The 19,336-nt window shown below is 40.9% G+C and overlaps 1 protein-coding gene across 4 annotated transcripts in view; it reads left to right on the top strand.

The window, feature by feature from the left end:
• MAK (male germ cell associated kinase) overlaps positions 1-19,336 on the top strand; it is a 70,458-nt gene extending 51,122 nt beyond the window's left edge. For 3 of the 4 annotated variants that reach the window (XM_075270830.1, XM_075270831.1, XM_075270834.1), the window contains 7 exons: positions 1,113-1,403; positions 3,805-3,986; positions 5,513-5,640; positions 6,471-6,599; positions 8,494-8,610; positions 10,081-10,173; positions 18,874-19,336. In XM_075270830.1, coding sequence (XP_075126931.1) covers positions 1,113-1,403; positions 3,805-3,986; positions 5,513-5,640; positions 6,471-6,599; positions 8,494-8,610; positions 10,081-10,173; positions 18,874-19,031 — 1,098 coding nt within the window. In that variant the 3' untranslated portion in view covers positions 19,032-19,336. The remainder of the gene's footprint in view (positions 1-1,112; positions 1,404-3,804; positions 3,987-5,512; positions 5,641-6,470; positions 6,600-8,493; positions 8,611-10,080; positions 10,174-18,873) is intronic. The other variant, XM_075270832.1, reaches the window with a different exon arrangement.

The raw sequence follows: 19,336 nt of genomic DNA, 5'->3' as shown, positions 1-19,336 counted from the left end.
ATGTAACTTTGTTTGGAAGGGCTCATGTTAAGGGCTAGAAAAGTGAATTTTGGAAGGTCTTACCACATCACACACACACACACACACACACACACACACACACACTCAAAATGACAGTTAAGGGTGAGGGCTTTTGGAATTCCCATTGCCTATTCCATTTGTGGTTGTCATGGGGAACGTGATTTAAAGGGGTGGTTGTTACTGTTTGTTGAGCTTAAATTGGGGTTTGTGTCCATCCATTTGGGGAGTAAAGAAGGTTTCCAGGTATTTTCCCACTTTGATAGAGGTTTTTTTGAATGTGGAAAGTGTGTAGTTGTTAGGCAGTGATGTTGGGGTAATAGAGGGTCTTTGGTGTGTTAGATGCCCCCAGGCATGCTTCCCCTGCTGTCCCAGTGTCATTCCAGAGGTGTTGGCATCATTTCCTGGGGTGTCATAGTGGACTTGGTGACCCTCCAGACACGGATTTGGGTTTCCCCCTTAACGAGTATCTGTTCCCCATAGACTATAATGGGGTTCGAAACCCGTTCGAACACACGAACATTGAGCGGCTGTTCGAATCGAATTTCGAACCTCGAACATTTTAGTGTTCGCTCATCTCTAATTATGACCCTTAAAAATGTTTTTTTTTTTGTTTTTTTTTTTCCATAGCATAGACCTCTCCCCCTTTTTAAAATTAATCTGGATATTTGAAAAATAAATAAGGAAAGACAAAAAAATGATATAAAAATAAAGCCCTGTATGTCACCGAAACAGCCAAAAATAATTTAAATAAACCAACAAAAAAAAATTTGTCACCTCCAAAATTGCATGGACCAAAACCAGGAAAATGTATCTAGTCATGAACCTGGAAAAAATGAAATTCAACATTTGTTATTAAACATGCAGCCTACTCATCACCTTAAGACATCTAGTAGGTTTATTGTATGGTTATGTTATTGTTTTCATTTTTCTAAGAATTTCAAGAATAAATAGATGTTGTTTTAGAAATGCATTTCTCAGATTTAATCCTATGACTTGAGCGTAGAGGTAATGGAAAACAGACATCCATTAAAAGGAATAGAGTATGAACAGAAATAGAGGGAAGTTTTTAATGCATTTGTTCACTTATCAAGGCTTTGAGGTACCCTTATTTTCAAGTTGGACAAGCACTTGGACCTCCAGCTCAGGTGGAGCAGAAAAAGCCCTCAGATAAACTAGTGCAGCCCTATGAACTACAGCCTTTATCTGAGATGAAAAAGAAAACCTCCCCTCCAATGGACACACAAGAAAAGACATTACCAAGTGAATCGCCTGCCTTGCACAGACCACTGCAGCAAATACAGCTGCCACAAAACACAGCTAACAACCAGCTGCCAGCCATCGCCCCCCAAGGAGCGCTCCCCAACCTCAAAACCATCTCTCCAGTAAGTAACATTGGTATAATATCACTATTGACTTGGTGTGATTATATATCTAAATATATATATAGTCCTCAAACATATTCATTTTAGCAAACCATTAATGTAAAACACACTTGAAGTAACTGTCAGTAACTTTTTAGTTTTGTCTGTGATTTTGTCAGGGCCTTATGCCTCTCCCACAATGCATTGTGTTGGATTTCACATGGAGGAAAATGGCGCTTTATTTGGTGCTGAATTTTCCACGCTGCAAAAAAAGCATCTGGGTCCATTCACACTGAGGAAAATGGTGAGGAATTTGGTGTGGAATTTTCCACACTGAAAAAAAGCTTCCCATTGATTTCAATGGGTTCTGCTAGCTTTTTTTTCCAGCAGCGGATAGTGGGGAAAAAAAAGCTAGCAGAACCCATTGAAGTCAATGGGAGGCTCTATTTTCAGCGTGGTAAATTCCACACCAAATTCCTCACCATTTTCCTCCATGTGAATGGACCCTCCCTTTGACTTCAATGGGTGCCGCTAGCTGAAAATTCCGCTAGTGGGAAAAAAAGCTAGCGGAACCCATAGAAATCAATGGGAGACTTTTTTTTCAGTGTGGAAAATTCAGCACCAATTATAGCGCCAATTTCATCCGTGTGAATGGAGCTTTACTGTAGGAGATCAACTGATATTAGAGGAGTCTGACTGCAATTTACTCCCCTCTCCCTACTGAAATAAACATGTAAGCTTAACCATGCCAAACATACAGATTCAGTTGTGTGACCAACTTACAGCGCTTTTCCCATAAATAAAATGTAAAACCTATGAAAAGGATAGGGAATAGTTGTCGTACTGGTGGCAGACTGACCACTGGGATTATCACCTTTCATGAGAATAGGGGGTAACCCAGTGCCGGCGTCAGTGCACGGCATAGTCGGGCAAGTGCCGGGGCCCCCAGAGTCTCTGGGGGCCCCCCGGCCCTTGCCCGCCCCAGCACTTGCCTGTCCCGATTTCAGCTCATCGGCGTCCGACGGACGCCGATGAGCTGAATACATAGACGATTAAAGCAGGAGCTGTGACAGCTCAGCTCCTGCTTTAAAGCTGCGGTCCAGCTTGTGTGTGTAGGCGCGATGACGTCATCACATCGCGCTTACACACGCAAGCCGAACCGCAGCTTTAAAGCAGAAGCTGAGCTGTCACAGCTCCTGCTTTAATCGCCTATGTGAATGGAGTGAGAGCGGAGAGAGGAGCATCGGAGGAACAATGGAAGGTGAGGTGACGTCATCACATCGCGCTTACACACGCAAGCCGGACCGCAGCTTTAAAGCAGAAGCTGAGCTGTCACAGCTCCTGCTTTAATCGCCTATGTGAATGGAGTGAGAGCGGAGAGAGGAGCATCGGAGGAACAATGGAAGGTGAGTGTTTGTTTTGTATTATATTAAGGTGGAACATAATGAAGGGGGCCCATGAAACTGGGGGGCAAATGAAGGGGAGGGAATGGCATGACACTGGGGAAAATGAAGGGGGTGGGGAGAGAACGGCATGAAACTGGGGACAGAGATGGAGGGGGCCCAATGAAACTGGGGGGCAAATGAAGGGGGGGGAATGGCATGACACTGGGGCAGATGGGGGGGTGGAACAGCATGACACTGGAGCAGAGACGGGGGACATGAAACTGTGGGCATATGAAGGGGGAGAACGTGATGGAACTGGGGACAGAGATGGAGGGGGGGACATGAAACTGGGGGCAGAGGAAGGGTGTATATGAAACTGGGGGAGAGATGGAGGGGGGCGCATATAATTTACAGGTGACTGTAGGAGGATTATACTGTGTGGGAGCACATGAAAAATGAATGAGAATGGGTGGAGTTAACATAAAAGTGGGTGGAGCCAAATTTGCCGCGGCGCGCAGAGCACGCCGCACATTTTGCCCCTCTTTCTACTCTTTAAAAGTTGGGAGGTATGGCGTTGGTGAAGCCACACTCCTGTGTGACGTCACTCGCTTCATCTGCAACGCACAGTGTCTCGACTCCCCCGCCTCCTTTACAAGGGGGCCCACTGAGGCTCTGTCGCCCAAGGGCCCATAAAAACCTGGAGCCGGCCCTGGGGTAACCGATAGGGCGCTGCTTTCAGCTATCTACAGCAATCCTATTGAAGTGAACAGGGACCAAGTATACACACCACCATTCAGTGCTCCATTCCATTGGAGCCTCAGGATTCACATGAACAGCTGTACCCTATCGATCAGACACTTTCCTGTGGATAGATGCTAAGTTTTGTTCATGGGAAAAATTCTTGCAGAGAGATATTCAGCTTCACTCATTGCAGAGAAATCTTCCCACATGAATGTCTTTGCTCTGTATAAAAGCTGATGCCCCTTTATCTGCTCCTCTGTAACCAGGTTGATTCTGTTTTTGATTTTGTAACACAGAAGCAAGTAACCAATGGTCCGCAGAACAGTGCTGCTAACCTTAAAAATGGAAGACGCCGCTGGGGCCAGTCCATCTTGAAAGACAGCTGGGATGAATTTGATACAGACTTTGGTATCTCATTTTCTAAGAAGCCCAGTATGACTGTTGTGAAAGAAAACAAAAATGACAACTCTTTGTATAGGTGAGATTGATATTAAAGTCTTGACCATGAACTGAATGAAATGATTGCCTAGTAGAGATGAGCGAGTACTGTTCGGATCAGCCGATTCGACCAGCACGCTTGCATAGAAATGAATGGACGTAGCCGGCACGCGGGGGGTTAAGTGGCCGGCCGCCGTCAAAGCGGAAGTACCAGGTGCATCCATTCATTTCTATGGAGCGTGCTGTTCGGATCAGCTGATCCGAACAGTACTCGCTCATCTCTATTGCCTACACATCTGTATAAGGCTGGTTTTACATTGGGTAGACACATTGCTAAATTTCCACAATGCAAAAACCACCCAAAAATGGGGTGAATTTTGAGGCAGCCTTTGGCAGGTCTCATGCTGCTTTCAGGGGGGTGGGTTGAAAACTGTTGCTGGCTGTGTTTCAACCACGTGACCTCAGTCTTAGATTTTTTCCTTACCTATTCACCAATTGCTACTTATAGAAATAGCCTAGTGAGAGTGCCCACTGTACCGCGTGACAATGGGATTCTCAGTTACCATTCCATACACTTCTTCTCACCACGGTCATTCAGGCTGGGGGAATATTGCTTTTATTTCATTTTCAATATGTTCAGTATCCAGCTTTTATCATCATGTCATTTTTCAAGCCAAAATTTTAAGTCTGTTAATTTTTTTTAAATATATCTTTATATATGAGATGAGCTCTGTTTACCTGAGAAAGAGCTTGACATCCCGGTATAGCATCCATTTAGAAGGAGTAGAAATCATGGCTGTAGTTCCAGGCTATTGAAAGTTCCCGCGTTCATGGTGGTATCCAGTGGCAAATGATCAAGACAGTCAAGACAGCAGTCTGTCACCACTAAGAGAAAATCTGTAAAACTCAGCAAAATGTTCACAAAAATGTTTAACTTGTAATTGTCTATTATTTAAATATGGTTATGTTTGTGGGAATACCCCTTTATGGCCTCCAGGCAGTTTTCCTATTTATGACTTATCCACAGGATAGTTCATTGGTATCTGATTGGTGAGGGTCTGTCACCTGGACCCTGCACTGATCAGCTGACAGGACTGCTGTTGGGTGCTGGAAACTATAGTGATGGATGAGCTGGAATGGTCGGTTCACACTAGCTTATGTGTTCCGTCCACAAGGAGTCCGCATGAGGACAGGCGCAACTGCAAGCGCTGTGCAGTTAAAGGGCATGGACCCCATAGACTAAAATGTCCCACTATAGTCTATGGGGTCTGTGCGTTTTAACTGCACAGCGCTTGCAGTTGCTCTTGTATTCCGTCAGGGAAAGGGGTCCTCATGCGGACCACATAAGCTAGTGTGAACCGGGCATAATCCTGTTAAGGAACGCAAGTGGATCAGCTGATCATGTGGGTTCTGGGTGTCAAAAATCCATTGCTCAGATACTGATGACCTAGCCCATGTATTTATATGGTGCGCCATGGATAAAGTGTATCCATCCATATAAATAAATGGTACATGTGCCACTGCAAGTCTGTTCATTGTTAGTTATATTACACATTTTGTTTTCAGTTTTACAGATTCAGTTTCCACTGGAGAATTAAATAAAGGTTCATCAAATATGGGTATTATAAGAACAGACTCTGGACAAACAACATCTGCTAAACAGCACTATCTTAGACAATCAAGATATCTACCAGGTAACTCATTAAATGGCAAGGTGACGGTTTGCAGATCCTTATTTTCATAACGTAGGGGAGTTTTTATGCTTAGAGCTTCCATGATTGGCATCTATTTGTGGTGAGTCTTGTTTCCCCTTCAGTACTGCTCATGTCCTAAAAGGATGGACAGGAGTAAAAAAAAACCCATTTTAGGCTAAGGCCCCACGGGACGTTCCGCAGCAATAAAGCGCTGCAGGGAAAACCACGGCAGGAACGTATTGCGGTTCTTCCCACAGTACTTCAATTTTCAGTTTTCCTTCACGGACTTTCTGTTCCAATTATACCTATGGGGAATCCGCCAGCATTTCTGTAGGTATAATTGACATGCTGCAATTTCCATAACTGTGCTGGTTTTGGAAATCACAGCTTGTCCGCATGGCGGTTTTTACTGCAAAGCGGGCATGGGATTCAAGTGAATCCCATCCACTGTACCCTGTACTGTAAAACGACGCAATTTTTCCCACAGTGTTTCTGCCGTGGGGCCCCAAACTTAGGCCGCAACGGGTATTTTTCCCGCAATGTGTGGATTGGATTTTAAAACACTAGTTTTTTTCAACAGTGTTTACACCATGTGGGGCCCTGGCCTTTCTATAGGTCTGTTTAGGTGAAGCTCTACAAAGGCAACTGGATATGGTTTAAGTTCTATTCAGAGAGTATTATTATTGTATATATTGTGTATCTACGACCTACTGATCTTGTACGTTAGAAAACAAGTTGGTGGAACATGGGGATATCAGATTCCCAAATAAAGTTTTCCTTGGTTGATACAACTTAATAACATAGTAACATTTCTTTTCAATCATGTTAAGGTATGAACCCGAAAAATATAGGACTCATATCTACTAATAAAGAAGCAAATCATTCTACCTGGGGAGGTGCACTATCCACAAAACCACTTGCTCCAATAGGTGGAATTACATTTAATAGGAACAATGCAGGTATGTTTGCTCATAAGAAGACAAAATATATGATTTTATAACACAATAGAACCACAACATGGTGCTTATATGTTCTCTGCATACTGTATCTGATGTGGATTTCCTTGGCCAGAGCACCAGGAAAACTGCAAAAAAGTGTCTCAGATTAACATTGTGACTTTTATTTATTGGATCTGTTAGCATTTTTCATGGGGTTTGTCAGGTTGTTGTCAGGATTTTAGTATTTTTGATGGCAAGAATAGCGTATTCTGAGTATAAAACGATCTACCTCTAACCTCTTAATGACTTATTTTTGGCCTTTGGAAACCTGTTACTTTGAGTCCACAAGCAGCAAGGTATAATACAAAAGGATCTGAGCAGATATATACAGTCATTGAGAAAAAAAACACCAAGGAGTTGTTGGAATGAAATGAAACTTTCTACGTGTGAATGTATTAAAGATATATGAAAATGATTATAATATTAGAGAGAAAGGATTGGGGAAAACTGTACAATTGAAGGGAGACCTTAGGACCTTGTTGAGCCACTCCTAGCCTGGATATAAGATGAGATATGGTTGAGTATGAAGGTGTATAGGTCCTGTATGGTATCCTGTGGCATATATACCCACAAATGTCAAAGCTGGACCTGTAGATCCTGCATACTCGTAGCTTGCTGAGGTCTGACAATTGAGTAGGCCAAAAAAGCGCTGCCATCTGGTGGGTAAATCACTGGAAAACCTTTATTGTTTGTGGGTGTGCATTATCCTGCTGAAAAATGCCAGTAGTCAGCCCTGCCATGAGAGGCAACATATGTGGCCACAGGAGGTTCTGCACATATTGTTGAGCTCTATCCCTTGTACCACTACGAGGGGTATTTTCCTCCACTGCAAAGGCTGGATTGAAACCCTCACCATGAGGCTTCCGAACTTGAATCCAACAGGCAACAGATCCTGGATTAGTCGCAAAAGACAATATGTTTCCAGTCCATAGCAGTCTAGGTATCTTGTTCACACTACTAAAAACAAAGGTAATGTCTGGCAGAACAGGAAAATGGGAACTGTGACATCAAATTTCTGTTTGCTAAGACCTGGAAATGTTCTAGAAATGTAACAAAAATGCCACCTGTGTGGGGGCCACATGGTGGTTCAGTGGTTAGCACTGTAGCCTTGCAGCGCTGGAGTCCTGGTGTTCAAATCTCACCAAGGGCAAAAAACCATCTGCAAGGAGTTTGTATGTTCTCCCCGTGTTTGCATGGATTTCCATCCCATATTCCAAAGACATACTGATAGGGGAAAATGTACATTGTGAGCTCTATGTGGGGCTCACAATCTACATTAAAAAAAAAATGCCACCTGTGTCTGGAAGGTGGACAAGGAAACTGCTTTTGATTGATCAGAGCCCGGAACTTGTTCATTGTATGTGTCTTCCCCCATGCAGCTACCACTCCCAACAGGGAGTCAGTTTGTCAAATCATCCTGCTTCTCTCATTCCGATTGTGTGCCCCTGTGCAATGTGTGTCAATAGTCAAAGATCTCTTATCAAGGGGTACCTTACCCAAAAGTAGCCTGAAAGGCACCTTTTCATAGAGCAGTGGGGAAAGCACTTTTATGCCCTCTTTGGGAATGCCCAGTGCTTAATCCGAACACACCTGTATTCATTTATATATTTCCCTGGGGCACAACTTCATGCTGAGTTTTACATGAATCCAACATTTCCATCCATTTTTTTGGTTTATTTTTTTTCAGTGAGAATTCATACATTGCTGTAACAAGAAGTAGGGAGTAATACCTACAGAAAGAGACTCTGGCTATTAAAAATCTAACAAATAGTTGTCAAGGGATGCAGCTCAAGATGCGTTAGTACTTAAGTATTTCAGTTTTTTAGTATCAGTTACTGTCATTTGATTTCTGCAGGAAATGTTGGTGGCCCTTCATACACTACAACTGGAGGATACATCCCTTCATTTCATAAGAAGGAAGTTGGATCAGCAGGACAAAGAATACAACTTGCACCAATCGGGCCTGCAACAAGTAAGACTAGTGTATACAGGAATATGTGGTTATTGTGTATATAAACATATTCATTGTCACAATTTTCTCCAAAGCCCATTGTAACTGTTCTGAAATCTATAATTTTTAAAAGTGTTCTTATATTTTTTTCTGCGACCATTCTCTTTGTCATTCAGGTGTGTTAGTATACAACCTCAGCCTCCATTCACATCCTGTTTTTTACATCTGTATAACAAAGTTAGTTAAGTTTAATGGATGCAAAAACCGAATTCTAACGAATGGCCATTCATTTACATAGAGATCAATGTAAAATTGAACCATTTATGCAGTTTAGAATTTTTTAAGGACACAAACAAATAGTATACCATACGTTTGTCTCAAATGAAAAAATCATTGAAATGGATCTGTTGGTTTGTTATTTTTACAATGTCAATGATCTCTTAGTAAGCAGATCTAAAAATTGATATGTGAATGGCCTTAGGCCTTATTCATAAGACAGTTAAAAAATTAGAACACATTGATTTCATTGTGTCTATTCACATATCTGGTTGTTTGGCTCTTTTTCATGCCTGTCAAAAAACTGACCTGCTCAATCTTTGGCTATTTTTATAGACACATAAATCCAATGGATATGTTTTTAACTGATGTAAAACAGATTGACATTCGTTGTATAACTGTCGTGTGCTTAAGACCTTGCACTGTCATTGATTGGGTAGTGTATATAGACATGTCTCATTATCGTACATTTCCTAGAGGAATTGCAGAGGAACAGCACAATGCAGAGTTCTGAGGACAGAGCTTTAAGGCTAAGGCCCCACGTAGCAAGCCACGTTTCCGCTACCGTCTTTTCCGCAGCGCTCGTCACAGAAAGGCTGCATAGTTTTCCTCTGCAGACTTTCTGCCTCAATTGTAACTACACTGAAAACGCCAGCATTTACGTAGGTATAATTCACATGCTGTGATTTACAAGAACGCAATAGTTTTTTAAATCACAGCATGTCCACTCCAGATATTTTTCTCCAGTGTGTGGATGGGATTAGCCATCCACATTGCAAGTACAGTAAAACGTTGCGGTGTTTGCTGTGGAAAAAATTGCAGCATTTACGCTACGTCGGACCCTGGCCTAAGGTTGTAATTTCACATTTGTGAAATTGTGAAACAGAAACATCAGGAGAGTCCCTGGGTAGTCTTGTATGTGTATTCTATTTTTAATTATTTATTTCTTTACTTTATTCATTGTCTTTAATCTATACATGTATTCTTAACAATCAGGTAAGCTGAATTAATACTCCTGAAGTAAATAAAATGACTTTTCCTCATTGAAGGCAAGAGGCCCAAGAACAAAGGCCTGTCAGGTTAAGCATGAATGGGAAATTCACCACATAGGAAGAGAAAAATTGCTGCCTGCTACTATATTTGTTTTGTATTCTGCGTCTTCTTGCTGCTTTCTTCTTTTTATTTCTTTTCTGCTTCTTTCTCTATTCCTATCAGCTTTCCCCAACAACAGTGATGCTGTGAACAATAAACCAAAAATTATTAAACCAAAACCCACCTGCCAAAAGGCAGTTATTGAGAATATTCCAGGTAATCTCTATGCTGACAGAATGTGTTTGTTGTGTCCTTTACCAGCCTTAGGCCTGAACTTTCTTTGTATCATTCCTTTTTCTTCTATTTTCGTTATACATTATAAAGAATGTGTATGGCATCTACTTGTCTGTCATAGATTCAACAGGGCGGTTTATCATGCCTTCCTTATACTCTAGAAAAAGTTACAAATGTTGGTGTAAATTTTAGTGCAGATGATTTATGAGGAGACATGTGCTTTGTCATAAATGAGGTACACTCTCCACCATTGCAAAAGATATGAAGACACACTTCACTGTAGCTAACGGTTTCCCTCTCAAAGGCCTAAACCACTTCATTGCATACAGCTCAGGGTATAGATGAATAAATACAACATAACCTTTGTTTAATTTCAGTAAAAGCCTCCAAATGAATTGTAAAGTCCTAAGAATGACACCTAACATCACCTCACTCTCACTCCTGAAATATTCCCAAGTAGTGCAGGTACAAGGATAAAGGGTGAAAATGCAGCTGAATTATTGTGCTAAAGGGCGGATTTCCCAGTATAGCGTCCAAGAAGAAGTCTACTGGACTTCCTCATTAGGAAGCGGTTTTTGGACCTTGATGCGTTTTTTTTGGAGCGTTTTCTGGAGCGGTTTTTGGTAAAAACCGCTTCAGAAAATGCCAGGCGGTTTTCCCCTCCCGGACAGTGAATGGGCTGTAAAAAAATGTGTCACGGTTTTTGGTCACGTTTTTGCCAAAAAACGCGCCAAAACCGCAGCACTTTTTTTTTTTTTCCGCCTCCCATTCACTTCTATTGACCTCCTGAGGCGGAATCCGCCTAAAGAAAGGTCATGTCAATTCTTTTTTCCGCTAGCGGCAACATGCGGCTAGCGGAAAAAAGAACACTAGCGGTCTCCATAGACCACCATTGTGAGGAGGCGGATTATGACGTGGATTCCGCGCCATAATCTATCCCCACTGTGCCTGTGTGAACGGGCCCTAATATAACACAAAGGGTCTTTTCGTGCACTCCTGAATATGCCAGTGAGTGAGAGTGTAGTGATGTTAGGTGTCAGCCTTAAAACTTAAAATTTATTGAAGTAATAATTATGTTTTCTTTGTTTGTCTGTTGCCTGAGTAGTATAGTGTGAACAGAAGATATGAGGACTGTCCTTGAAAACACAAATCTTCATAATTCACTATTGTTCGTGCACAGGCATTATGTGTTTAGTAATTTTATTATACAGTGAAACCTTTCCAAAGACCCCCTATGATCTAGACCACATGTTTCTGTGACAGATTTTGACTTCACTTACAGTCCTATGAAAAAGTTTGGGCACCCCTATTAATCTTAATCATTTTTAGTTCTAAATATTTTGGTGTTTGCAACAGCCATTTCAGTTTGATATATCTAATAACTGATGGACACAGTAATATTTCAGGATTGAAATGAGGTTTATTGTACCAACAGAAAATGCGCAATATGCATTAAACCAAAATTTGACCGGTGCAAAAGTATGGGCACCCTTATCATTTTATTGATTTGAATACTCCTAACTACTTTTTACTGACTTACTGAAGCACAAAATTGGTTTTGTAAGCTCACTGAGCTTTGAACTTCATAGCCAGGTGTATCCAATCATGAGAAAAGATATTTAAGGTGGCCAATTGAAAGTTGTTCTCCTATTTGAATCTCCTCTGAAGAGTGGCATCATGGGCTACTCAAAACAACTCTCAAATGATCTGAAAACAAAGATTGTTCAACATAGTTGTTCAGCGGAAGGATACAAAAAGCTGTCTCAGAGATTTAACCTGTCAGTTTCCACTGTGAGGAACATAGTAAGGAAATGGAAGACCACAGGGACAGTTCTTGTTAAGCCCAGAAGTGGCAGGCCAAGAAAAATATCAGAAAGGCAGAGAAGAAGAATGGTGAGAACAGTCAAGGACAATCCACAGACCACCTCCAAAGAGCTGCAGCATCATCTTGCTGCAGATGGTGTCACTGTGCATCAGTCAACTATACAGCGCACTTTGCACAAATAGAAGCTGTATGGGAGAGTGATGAGAAAGAAGCCGTTTCTGCACGTACGCCATAAATAGAGTTGCCTGAGGTATGAAAAAGCACATTTGGACAAGGCAGCTTCATTTTGGAAACAAAAATTGAGTTGTTTGGTTATAAAAAAAGGCGTTATGCATGGCATCCAAAAAGAAACAGCATTCCAAGAAAAACACATGCTACCCACTGTAAAATTTGGTGGAGGTTCCATCATGCTTTGGGGCTGTGTGGCCAATGCCGGCATCGGGAATCTTGTTAAAGTTGAGGGTCGCATGGATTCCACTCAGTATCAGCAGATTCTTGAGAATAATGTTCAAGAATCAGTGACGAAGTTGAAGTTACGCCGGGGATGGATATTTCAGCAAGACAATGATCCAAAACACCGCTCCAAATCCTCAGGCATTCATGCAGAGGAACAATTACAATGTTCTGGAATGGCCTTCTCAGTCCCCAGACCTGAATATCATTGAACATCTGTGGGATGATTTGAAGCGGGCTGTCCATGCTCGGCGACCATCTAACTTAACTGAACTTGAATTGTTTGTCCAAAATACCTTTATCCAGGATCCAGGAACTGATTAAAAGCTACAGGAAGCGACTAGAGGCTGTTATCTTTGCAAAAGGAGGATGTACTAAATATTAATGTCACTTTTCTGTTGAGGTGCCCATACTTTTGCACCGGTCAAATTTTGGTTTAATGCATATTGCGCATTTTCTGTTAGTACAATAAACCTCATTTCAATCCTGAAATATTACTGTGTCCATCAGTTATTAGATATATCAAACTGAAATGGTTGTTGCAAATACCAAAATATTTAGAACTAAAAATGATTAAGATTAATAGGGGTGCCCAAACTTTTTCATAGGACTGTATATTCTTTCACCAAAGGTGCTATCCCCACAAAAAGAAACTATGTCGTTTTACAGGGTATGGGATACAAAATTTGACTTTTAGTAATATGTATACAAATAATGGATCCATTCTTTTAATATATATTATTAAAAGTTATAATTTATATCCCATACCCTGTGAAACTACTTCACTTATATTCTTTGCTTAGTGTCCTGTTCTTTGAGAAAAACACTATTTTAATTGATATCTTAAAGAGGTTGGTAAGGGTGTCCGACTTTAACAGATTTTTGACCCCTGAGTGGGGTGTTCAGCTTGGGGGCCCACAAAGATCCAGCATATTATCCAGAACACAACTTTAGTCAGTATTAAGACAAAAAGCTTGGAGGTTCCAAACAGTCTTTCATAAATGGTTACAACAGTTTCTTGTAGAGGGCACTTCTTGGTAGAGGTACTAGATTAGTGGTTGCACTTCTTGGCATAGATGCTAGTGTGGCAATTACACTTTTTGCAGATACTATACCTATGGCTTGGCATAGTTTACAACATTCAATTTCAATTGGTAGTTACCAGTACTATTAATTATGCTATTCACAGCAAGACCAATGCAATGTACTCCTTTATCTAAGTGCAGTCACACTCTCTATGGGCTTACAGGCAGTACTCAACTAGGTAGAACTCTTAGGTAATCTTAACATCAAATGTCAGTTGTTCAGTAAAAGTAGGTTTACACTACTGTTATTTAATATCCGTTACTCTCATCCATAATAGGATGAGAGCAATAGACATTAAATGACAGATGGATTCATCCCATTGTAAAAAACATGATGGAAGCTTTCTCCGTCATGTTTTCTACTTTTTTGATGGAAAAAAAAAGCCACACAGGCAGCATGGTGGTTTGGTGGTTCAGTGGTTAACACTGTACCTTTGCAGTGCTGGAGTCCTGGGTTTGAATCCTATCTAGGCCAACATCTACAAGGAGTTTGTATGTCCTCCCTGAGTTTGCGTGGGTTTCCTCCCACACTCCAAAGACATACTGATAGGGAGAAAAAGAAAAGGAAAAAGTCACACATGCAATACTTTTTCTTCTGTCATAAAACTAAACAAACATGACAGAAGACATGTGCCTGCGGCAATACCTCCGGTACTTGGCTGTGTAACACAGCCGAGGCCCATAACCAGCCCCCATGAGATTAATTCTGGCAGATTAACCCTCTTGATACCTCGCCACCTCTCAGATTCCATGCGATAATATTGCGGGGTCCAAGGAGTTGCCATGGCAACCAAAAGGCCGAGTAATGGCCTCTTGACTTCATATGCACATTACACAAAAGGAGCCTACTATACTGGGGAGTAGAGATCCCAGGTTCAAGTCCCCTTGTGGGATAGGTAAAAAGATAATTTAAAAAAAGTTAAAAGACTTTAAAATTAAGCATAAAAAATGAACAAATAATAAAAAGTTAAAAACCCACCTTTTATATTTAAAAAAAAAAAAAACACAATGTAAACAAAAAATAAAAAAAATGTTGTGTAAGCCCCCACTTAGTGTTATTTATTCCATACAGTGAATGCCATAAAAAAAATTATAAATATATATATATATATATATATATATATATATATACAGTCCTATGAAAAAGTTTGGGCACCCCTATTAATCTTAATCATTTTTAGTTCTAAATATTTTGGTATTTGTAACAGCCATTTCAGTTTGATATATCTAATAACTGATGGACACAGTAATATTTCAGGATTGAAATGAGGTTTATTGTACTAACAGAAAATGTGCAATATGCATTAAACCAAAATTTGACCGGTGCAAAAGTATGGGCACCTCAACAGAAAAGTGACATTAATATTTAGTACATCCTCCTTTTGCAAAGATAACAGCCTCTAGTCGCTTCCTGTAGCTTTTAATCAGTTCCTGGATCCTGGATAAAGGTATTTTGGACAAACAATTCAAGTTCAGTTAAGTTAGATGGTCGCCGAGCATGGACAGCCCGCTTCAAATCATCCCACAGATGTTCAATGATATTCAGGTCTGGGGACTGGGATGGCCATTCCAGAACATTGTAATTGTTCCTCTGCATGAATGCCTGAGGATTTGGAGCAGTGTTTTGGATCATTGTCTTGCTGAAATATCCATCCCCGACGTAACTTCAACTTCGTCCCTGATTCTTGAACATTATTCTCAAGAATCCGCTGATACTGAGTGGAATCCATGCGACCCTCAACTTTAACAAGATTCCCGGTGCCGGCATTGGCCACACAGCCCCAAAGCATGATGGAACCTCCACCAAATTTTACAGTGTGTAGCAAGTGTTTTTCTTGGAATGCTGTTTCTTTTTGGACGCCATGCATAACGCCTTTTTTTATAACCAAACAACTCAATCTTTGTTTCCAAAATGAAGTTGGCTTCTCCAAATGTGCTTTTGCATACCTCAGGCAACTCTATTTGTGGCATACGTGCAGAAACGGCTTCTTTCTCATCACTCTCCCATACAGCTTCTATTTGTGCAAAGTGCGCTGTATTGCTGACTGATGCACAGTGACACCATCTGCAGCAAGATGATGCTGCAGCTCTTTGGAGGTGGTCTGTGGATTGTCCTTGACTGTTCTCACCATTCTTCTTCTCTGCCTTTCTGATATTTTTCTTGGCCTGCCACTTCTGGGCTTAACAAGAACTGTCCATGTGGTCTTCCATTTCCTTACTATGTTCCTCACAGTGGAAACTGACAGGTTAAATCTCTGAGACAACGTTTTGTATCCTTCCCCTGAACAACTATGTTGAACAATCTTTGTTTTCAGATCATTTGAGAGCGGGCTGTCCATGTTCGGCGACCATCAAACTTAACTGAACTTGAATTGTTTTGTAGAAAGAAATGGTCCAAAATACCTTCATCCAGGATCCAGGAACTGATTAAAAGCTACAGAAAGCGACTAGAGGCTGTTATCTTTCCAAAAGGAGGATGTACTAAATATTAATGTCACTTTTCTGTTGAGGTGCCCATATTTTTGCACCGGTCAAATTTTGGTTTAATGCATATTGCGCATTTTCTGTTAGTACAATAAACCTCATTTCAATCCTGAAATATTAATGTGTCCATCAGTTATTAGATATATGAAACTGAAATGGCTGCTGCAAACACCAAAATATTTAGAACTAAAAATGATTAAGATTAATAGGGGTGCCCAAACTTTTTCATAGGACTGTATATATATATATATATATATATATATATATACCACAATGCGTAAAATAACATAATGAGGTGATTGCTTTCCCTAAAAAATAACATTAAAAAAAAACAAAAGTCATACATAGCAAACACTGGTACCAATAAAAGGTACAACTTGCCCCACAAGTAAAGAGCCATTACATATCTCCGTCAACAAAACTGTAAAGAAGTTATAGGCATCAGAATACAGGGACCCCAAGAAAATCCTTCATTTATTTTATTTCTAAAAGTGATAAAATCTAGAGATGAGCGAGTACTGTTCGGATCAGCCGATCCGAACAGCACGCTCGCATAGAAATGAATGGACGTAGCCGGCACGCCCCCCGCGTGCCGGCTACGTCCATTCATTTCTATGCGAGCGTGCTGTTCGGATCGGCTGATCCGAACAGTACTCGCTCATCTCTAATAAAATCTAATAAAGCCAATCGAAATATAGTATCGCCATAATTGGAATGACCCGCCAGTCAAAGTTGTCTTGTCATTTTTAATGCAGAATGAACTCCGCAAAAAATTGATAGAATTGTGTTTTTTTTTCACACAGATTCCCCAAAATATTAATAAAAGCTATTCAAAACACAATATGTAACCCGAAATGGTGCCAAATGAAAGCTCAACTTGTCATGCAAAGAATAAGCTTTCACTTAGTTACCGTATATACTCGAGTATAAGCCGAATTTTTCAGCCCAGTTTTTGTGCTGAAAAAGCCCCCCTCGGCTTATACTCGAGTATATACGGTAACTAAGTGAAAGCTTATTCTTTGCATGACAAGTTGAGCTTTCATTTGGCACCATTTCGGGTTACATATTTTTTATTTTTTTTTTAGGAGGGAGGGTCTATGATCAGCCACAATATTAATGTATAGAATCTCCCATAAAATAGTGCAAAAGGAAAAAAAAAAAAAAAAAGATTTTAAAAACATAAAAGTTCTAAAACACTCCTTTTCCTAGAATACATACAAAAGTAGAAAATGACTGACACACATACACATTAGGTATCCCTGTGTCTGAAAGTGCCCGGTCTACTGAATATAGGGGATCTGCAGTGCTCCTGTTCTGTCGGGAAGGGGTTAATAGGAGCACTGCAGATACACTATATTCAGCCAGACTGAATTCCAAGTGGGGGGAAGAAAAAACCCAGTCCTCAAGCTCAGGGAAGGGGCAGACAGACAACCAAAACACCCCCTCCCCTTTCCCAGCAACTACTGCACCCAAAAACTCTGGCCATTTTAATTTTTGAAATTTTCCAGTAACTGCTGCATTTCCCCCCCTAGGCTTATACTCGAGTCAATAAGTTTTCCCAGTTTTTTGTGGTAAAATTAGGGGGGTCGGCTTATATTCGGGTCGGCTTATATTCGAGTATATACGGTATGTTGAAAAAATAAATAAAAAGTTTCGAATTTTGGAAGGCGGGGAAGTAAAATATAAAAATGGCAATGAGCATTAATGTACACACTTCCCTGCCTCTTTAAAGGGTTAAGCATTAAAAAAAACGAGTAAGACTACCGCTAAGTTTCTATTTTCTGAAAATGATCCCTTGCTGGTACCTGCATTCACTTGCAGACTGCGAACTCCATTAATATCAGCATTTGACAGAGTAGAGTTGATTGAATTACCGCAGCCCTTGCTGATTTTAGCTGCAGGAACATATAGGGATATAGCTGGTACAGCTTTAATATTGTATGCAGGGAATTACACGCTGTCTGTGTGTGTAAAGGAAACATGCTTGCTAACAAAACCTTGTGATTATAGCAGCCTCAGCACTGTATCACATAGTAGTGTAATAGCAGGGTAGAAGTCAGACTCTGCTTTGTGTTTATGGACAGAAATATTAGTCAATTTACAGCAGGCATGAAGTACTTGTTTAAAAAAACTATGGTTCTTCCTATACAGTTATGTTAGGTGCAAGCCTGCGCCTGCTCCCCGTTCGGGGATTCAGCCCTGTGCAAGCAGGACTTTTCTCTCCACATTTTTGAGGCAGAAACCCGATGGACCCATTATAGTCTAAGTAGTCTAAGGGGTCCACGGGTTTCGTGTGTAACTGCTTATTGCGTGGGTTAGAGTTCCGTTTTCTTCAGGTCCCCAAGCGGACCCAGGGAACAGAAAGCCAAACGCTAGTGTGAACCTAGCATCAGTTTTTTTCCTATTGTAATACACCCACACTAAGAGTAAGTTCACACAGGGTTTTTTGGTTATGATTTTGACTCCGTATTCGCCTCAAAATCCTGACCAAAAAGACGGCTTCCATTGAAATCAATGTAGCGGTCAGGTCTTTTTTCCAGGAGCCATTTGTTCTGGCTCCCGGAAAAAGAAGCAAGATGCTCATTCTTCAGGCCGATTCACCTCGCGATTCCGCCTGAAGACACTCCCGACTAGGCCCATTCATTTAGCCTAATCCAGAGCAGAGTACGCGACTGGATGCTGGTGCAATGCATCGGCATTCAGTCATGGCTACCTGTTTTTTGGTCCGGAACCTGAGGCGGCCTCCGAGTGAACCCCGTGTGAATTTACCCTAACAATGCGCTGAAAATGAAATTCAATCACTACAATGTGCGTTTTATCTCCTTTCCATTTTAGATTACGACGCATGGAAAACAAAAGCTGTGCGATCTCAGTTTCCTGCTCCAGTTTACAAACCTGCAGCAAAAAACATTTCTGTGTTAAATCGCCAACAACCAATCCAACCAATTCATGGAAGAACAGACTGGGTGGCCAAGTATGGTGGTCATCGTTAGAAGTAGCTTCAATGAACATCTTCATTTTCTGCACAGGAGACTTTCTTAAATTCTATTAATATATAAATATACCTGCCAAAAACTTTACAGACGTTGCATCTTTAATGCGCAGCTACATCACATGAGTTCTAGGGGAATGCTTAACACTGATGATGCATTGGCTTATCTTCTGATTTTGATCTACATGAAAATTTCCTTTTCTCCATACAAGTAATGTATGTTTTAGGGATTTGTGTCTAAAGCCAGTAGAACACATCCGTTTAGTAACTGGCTGCTGTGAATATATGGCACTGGCAGCGCATCAG

The sequence above is a fragment of the Leptodactylus fuscus genome, chromosome 4, assembly GCF_031893055.1.
Source record: "Leptodactylus fuscus isolate aLepFus1 chromosome 4, aLepFus1.hap2, whole genome shotgun sequence".
Taxonomy (NCBI): Eukaryota; Metazoa; Chordata; class Amphibia; order Anura; family Leptodactylidae; genus Leptodactylus; species Leptodactylus fuscus.
The sequence above is the reverse complement of the archived record's forward strand: the minus strand, read 5'-3'. Positions and strand labels throughout refer to the sequence as shown.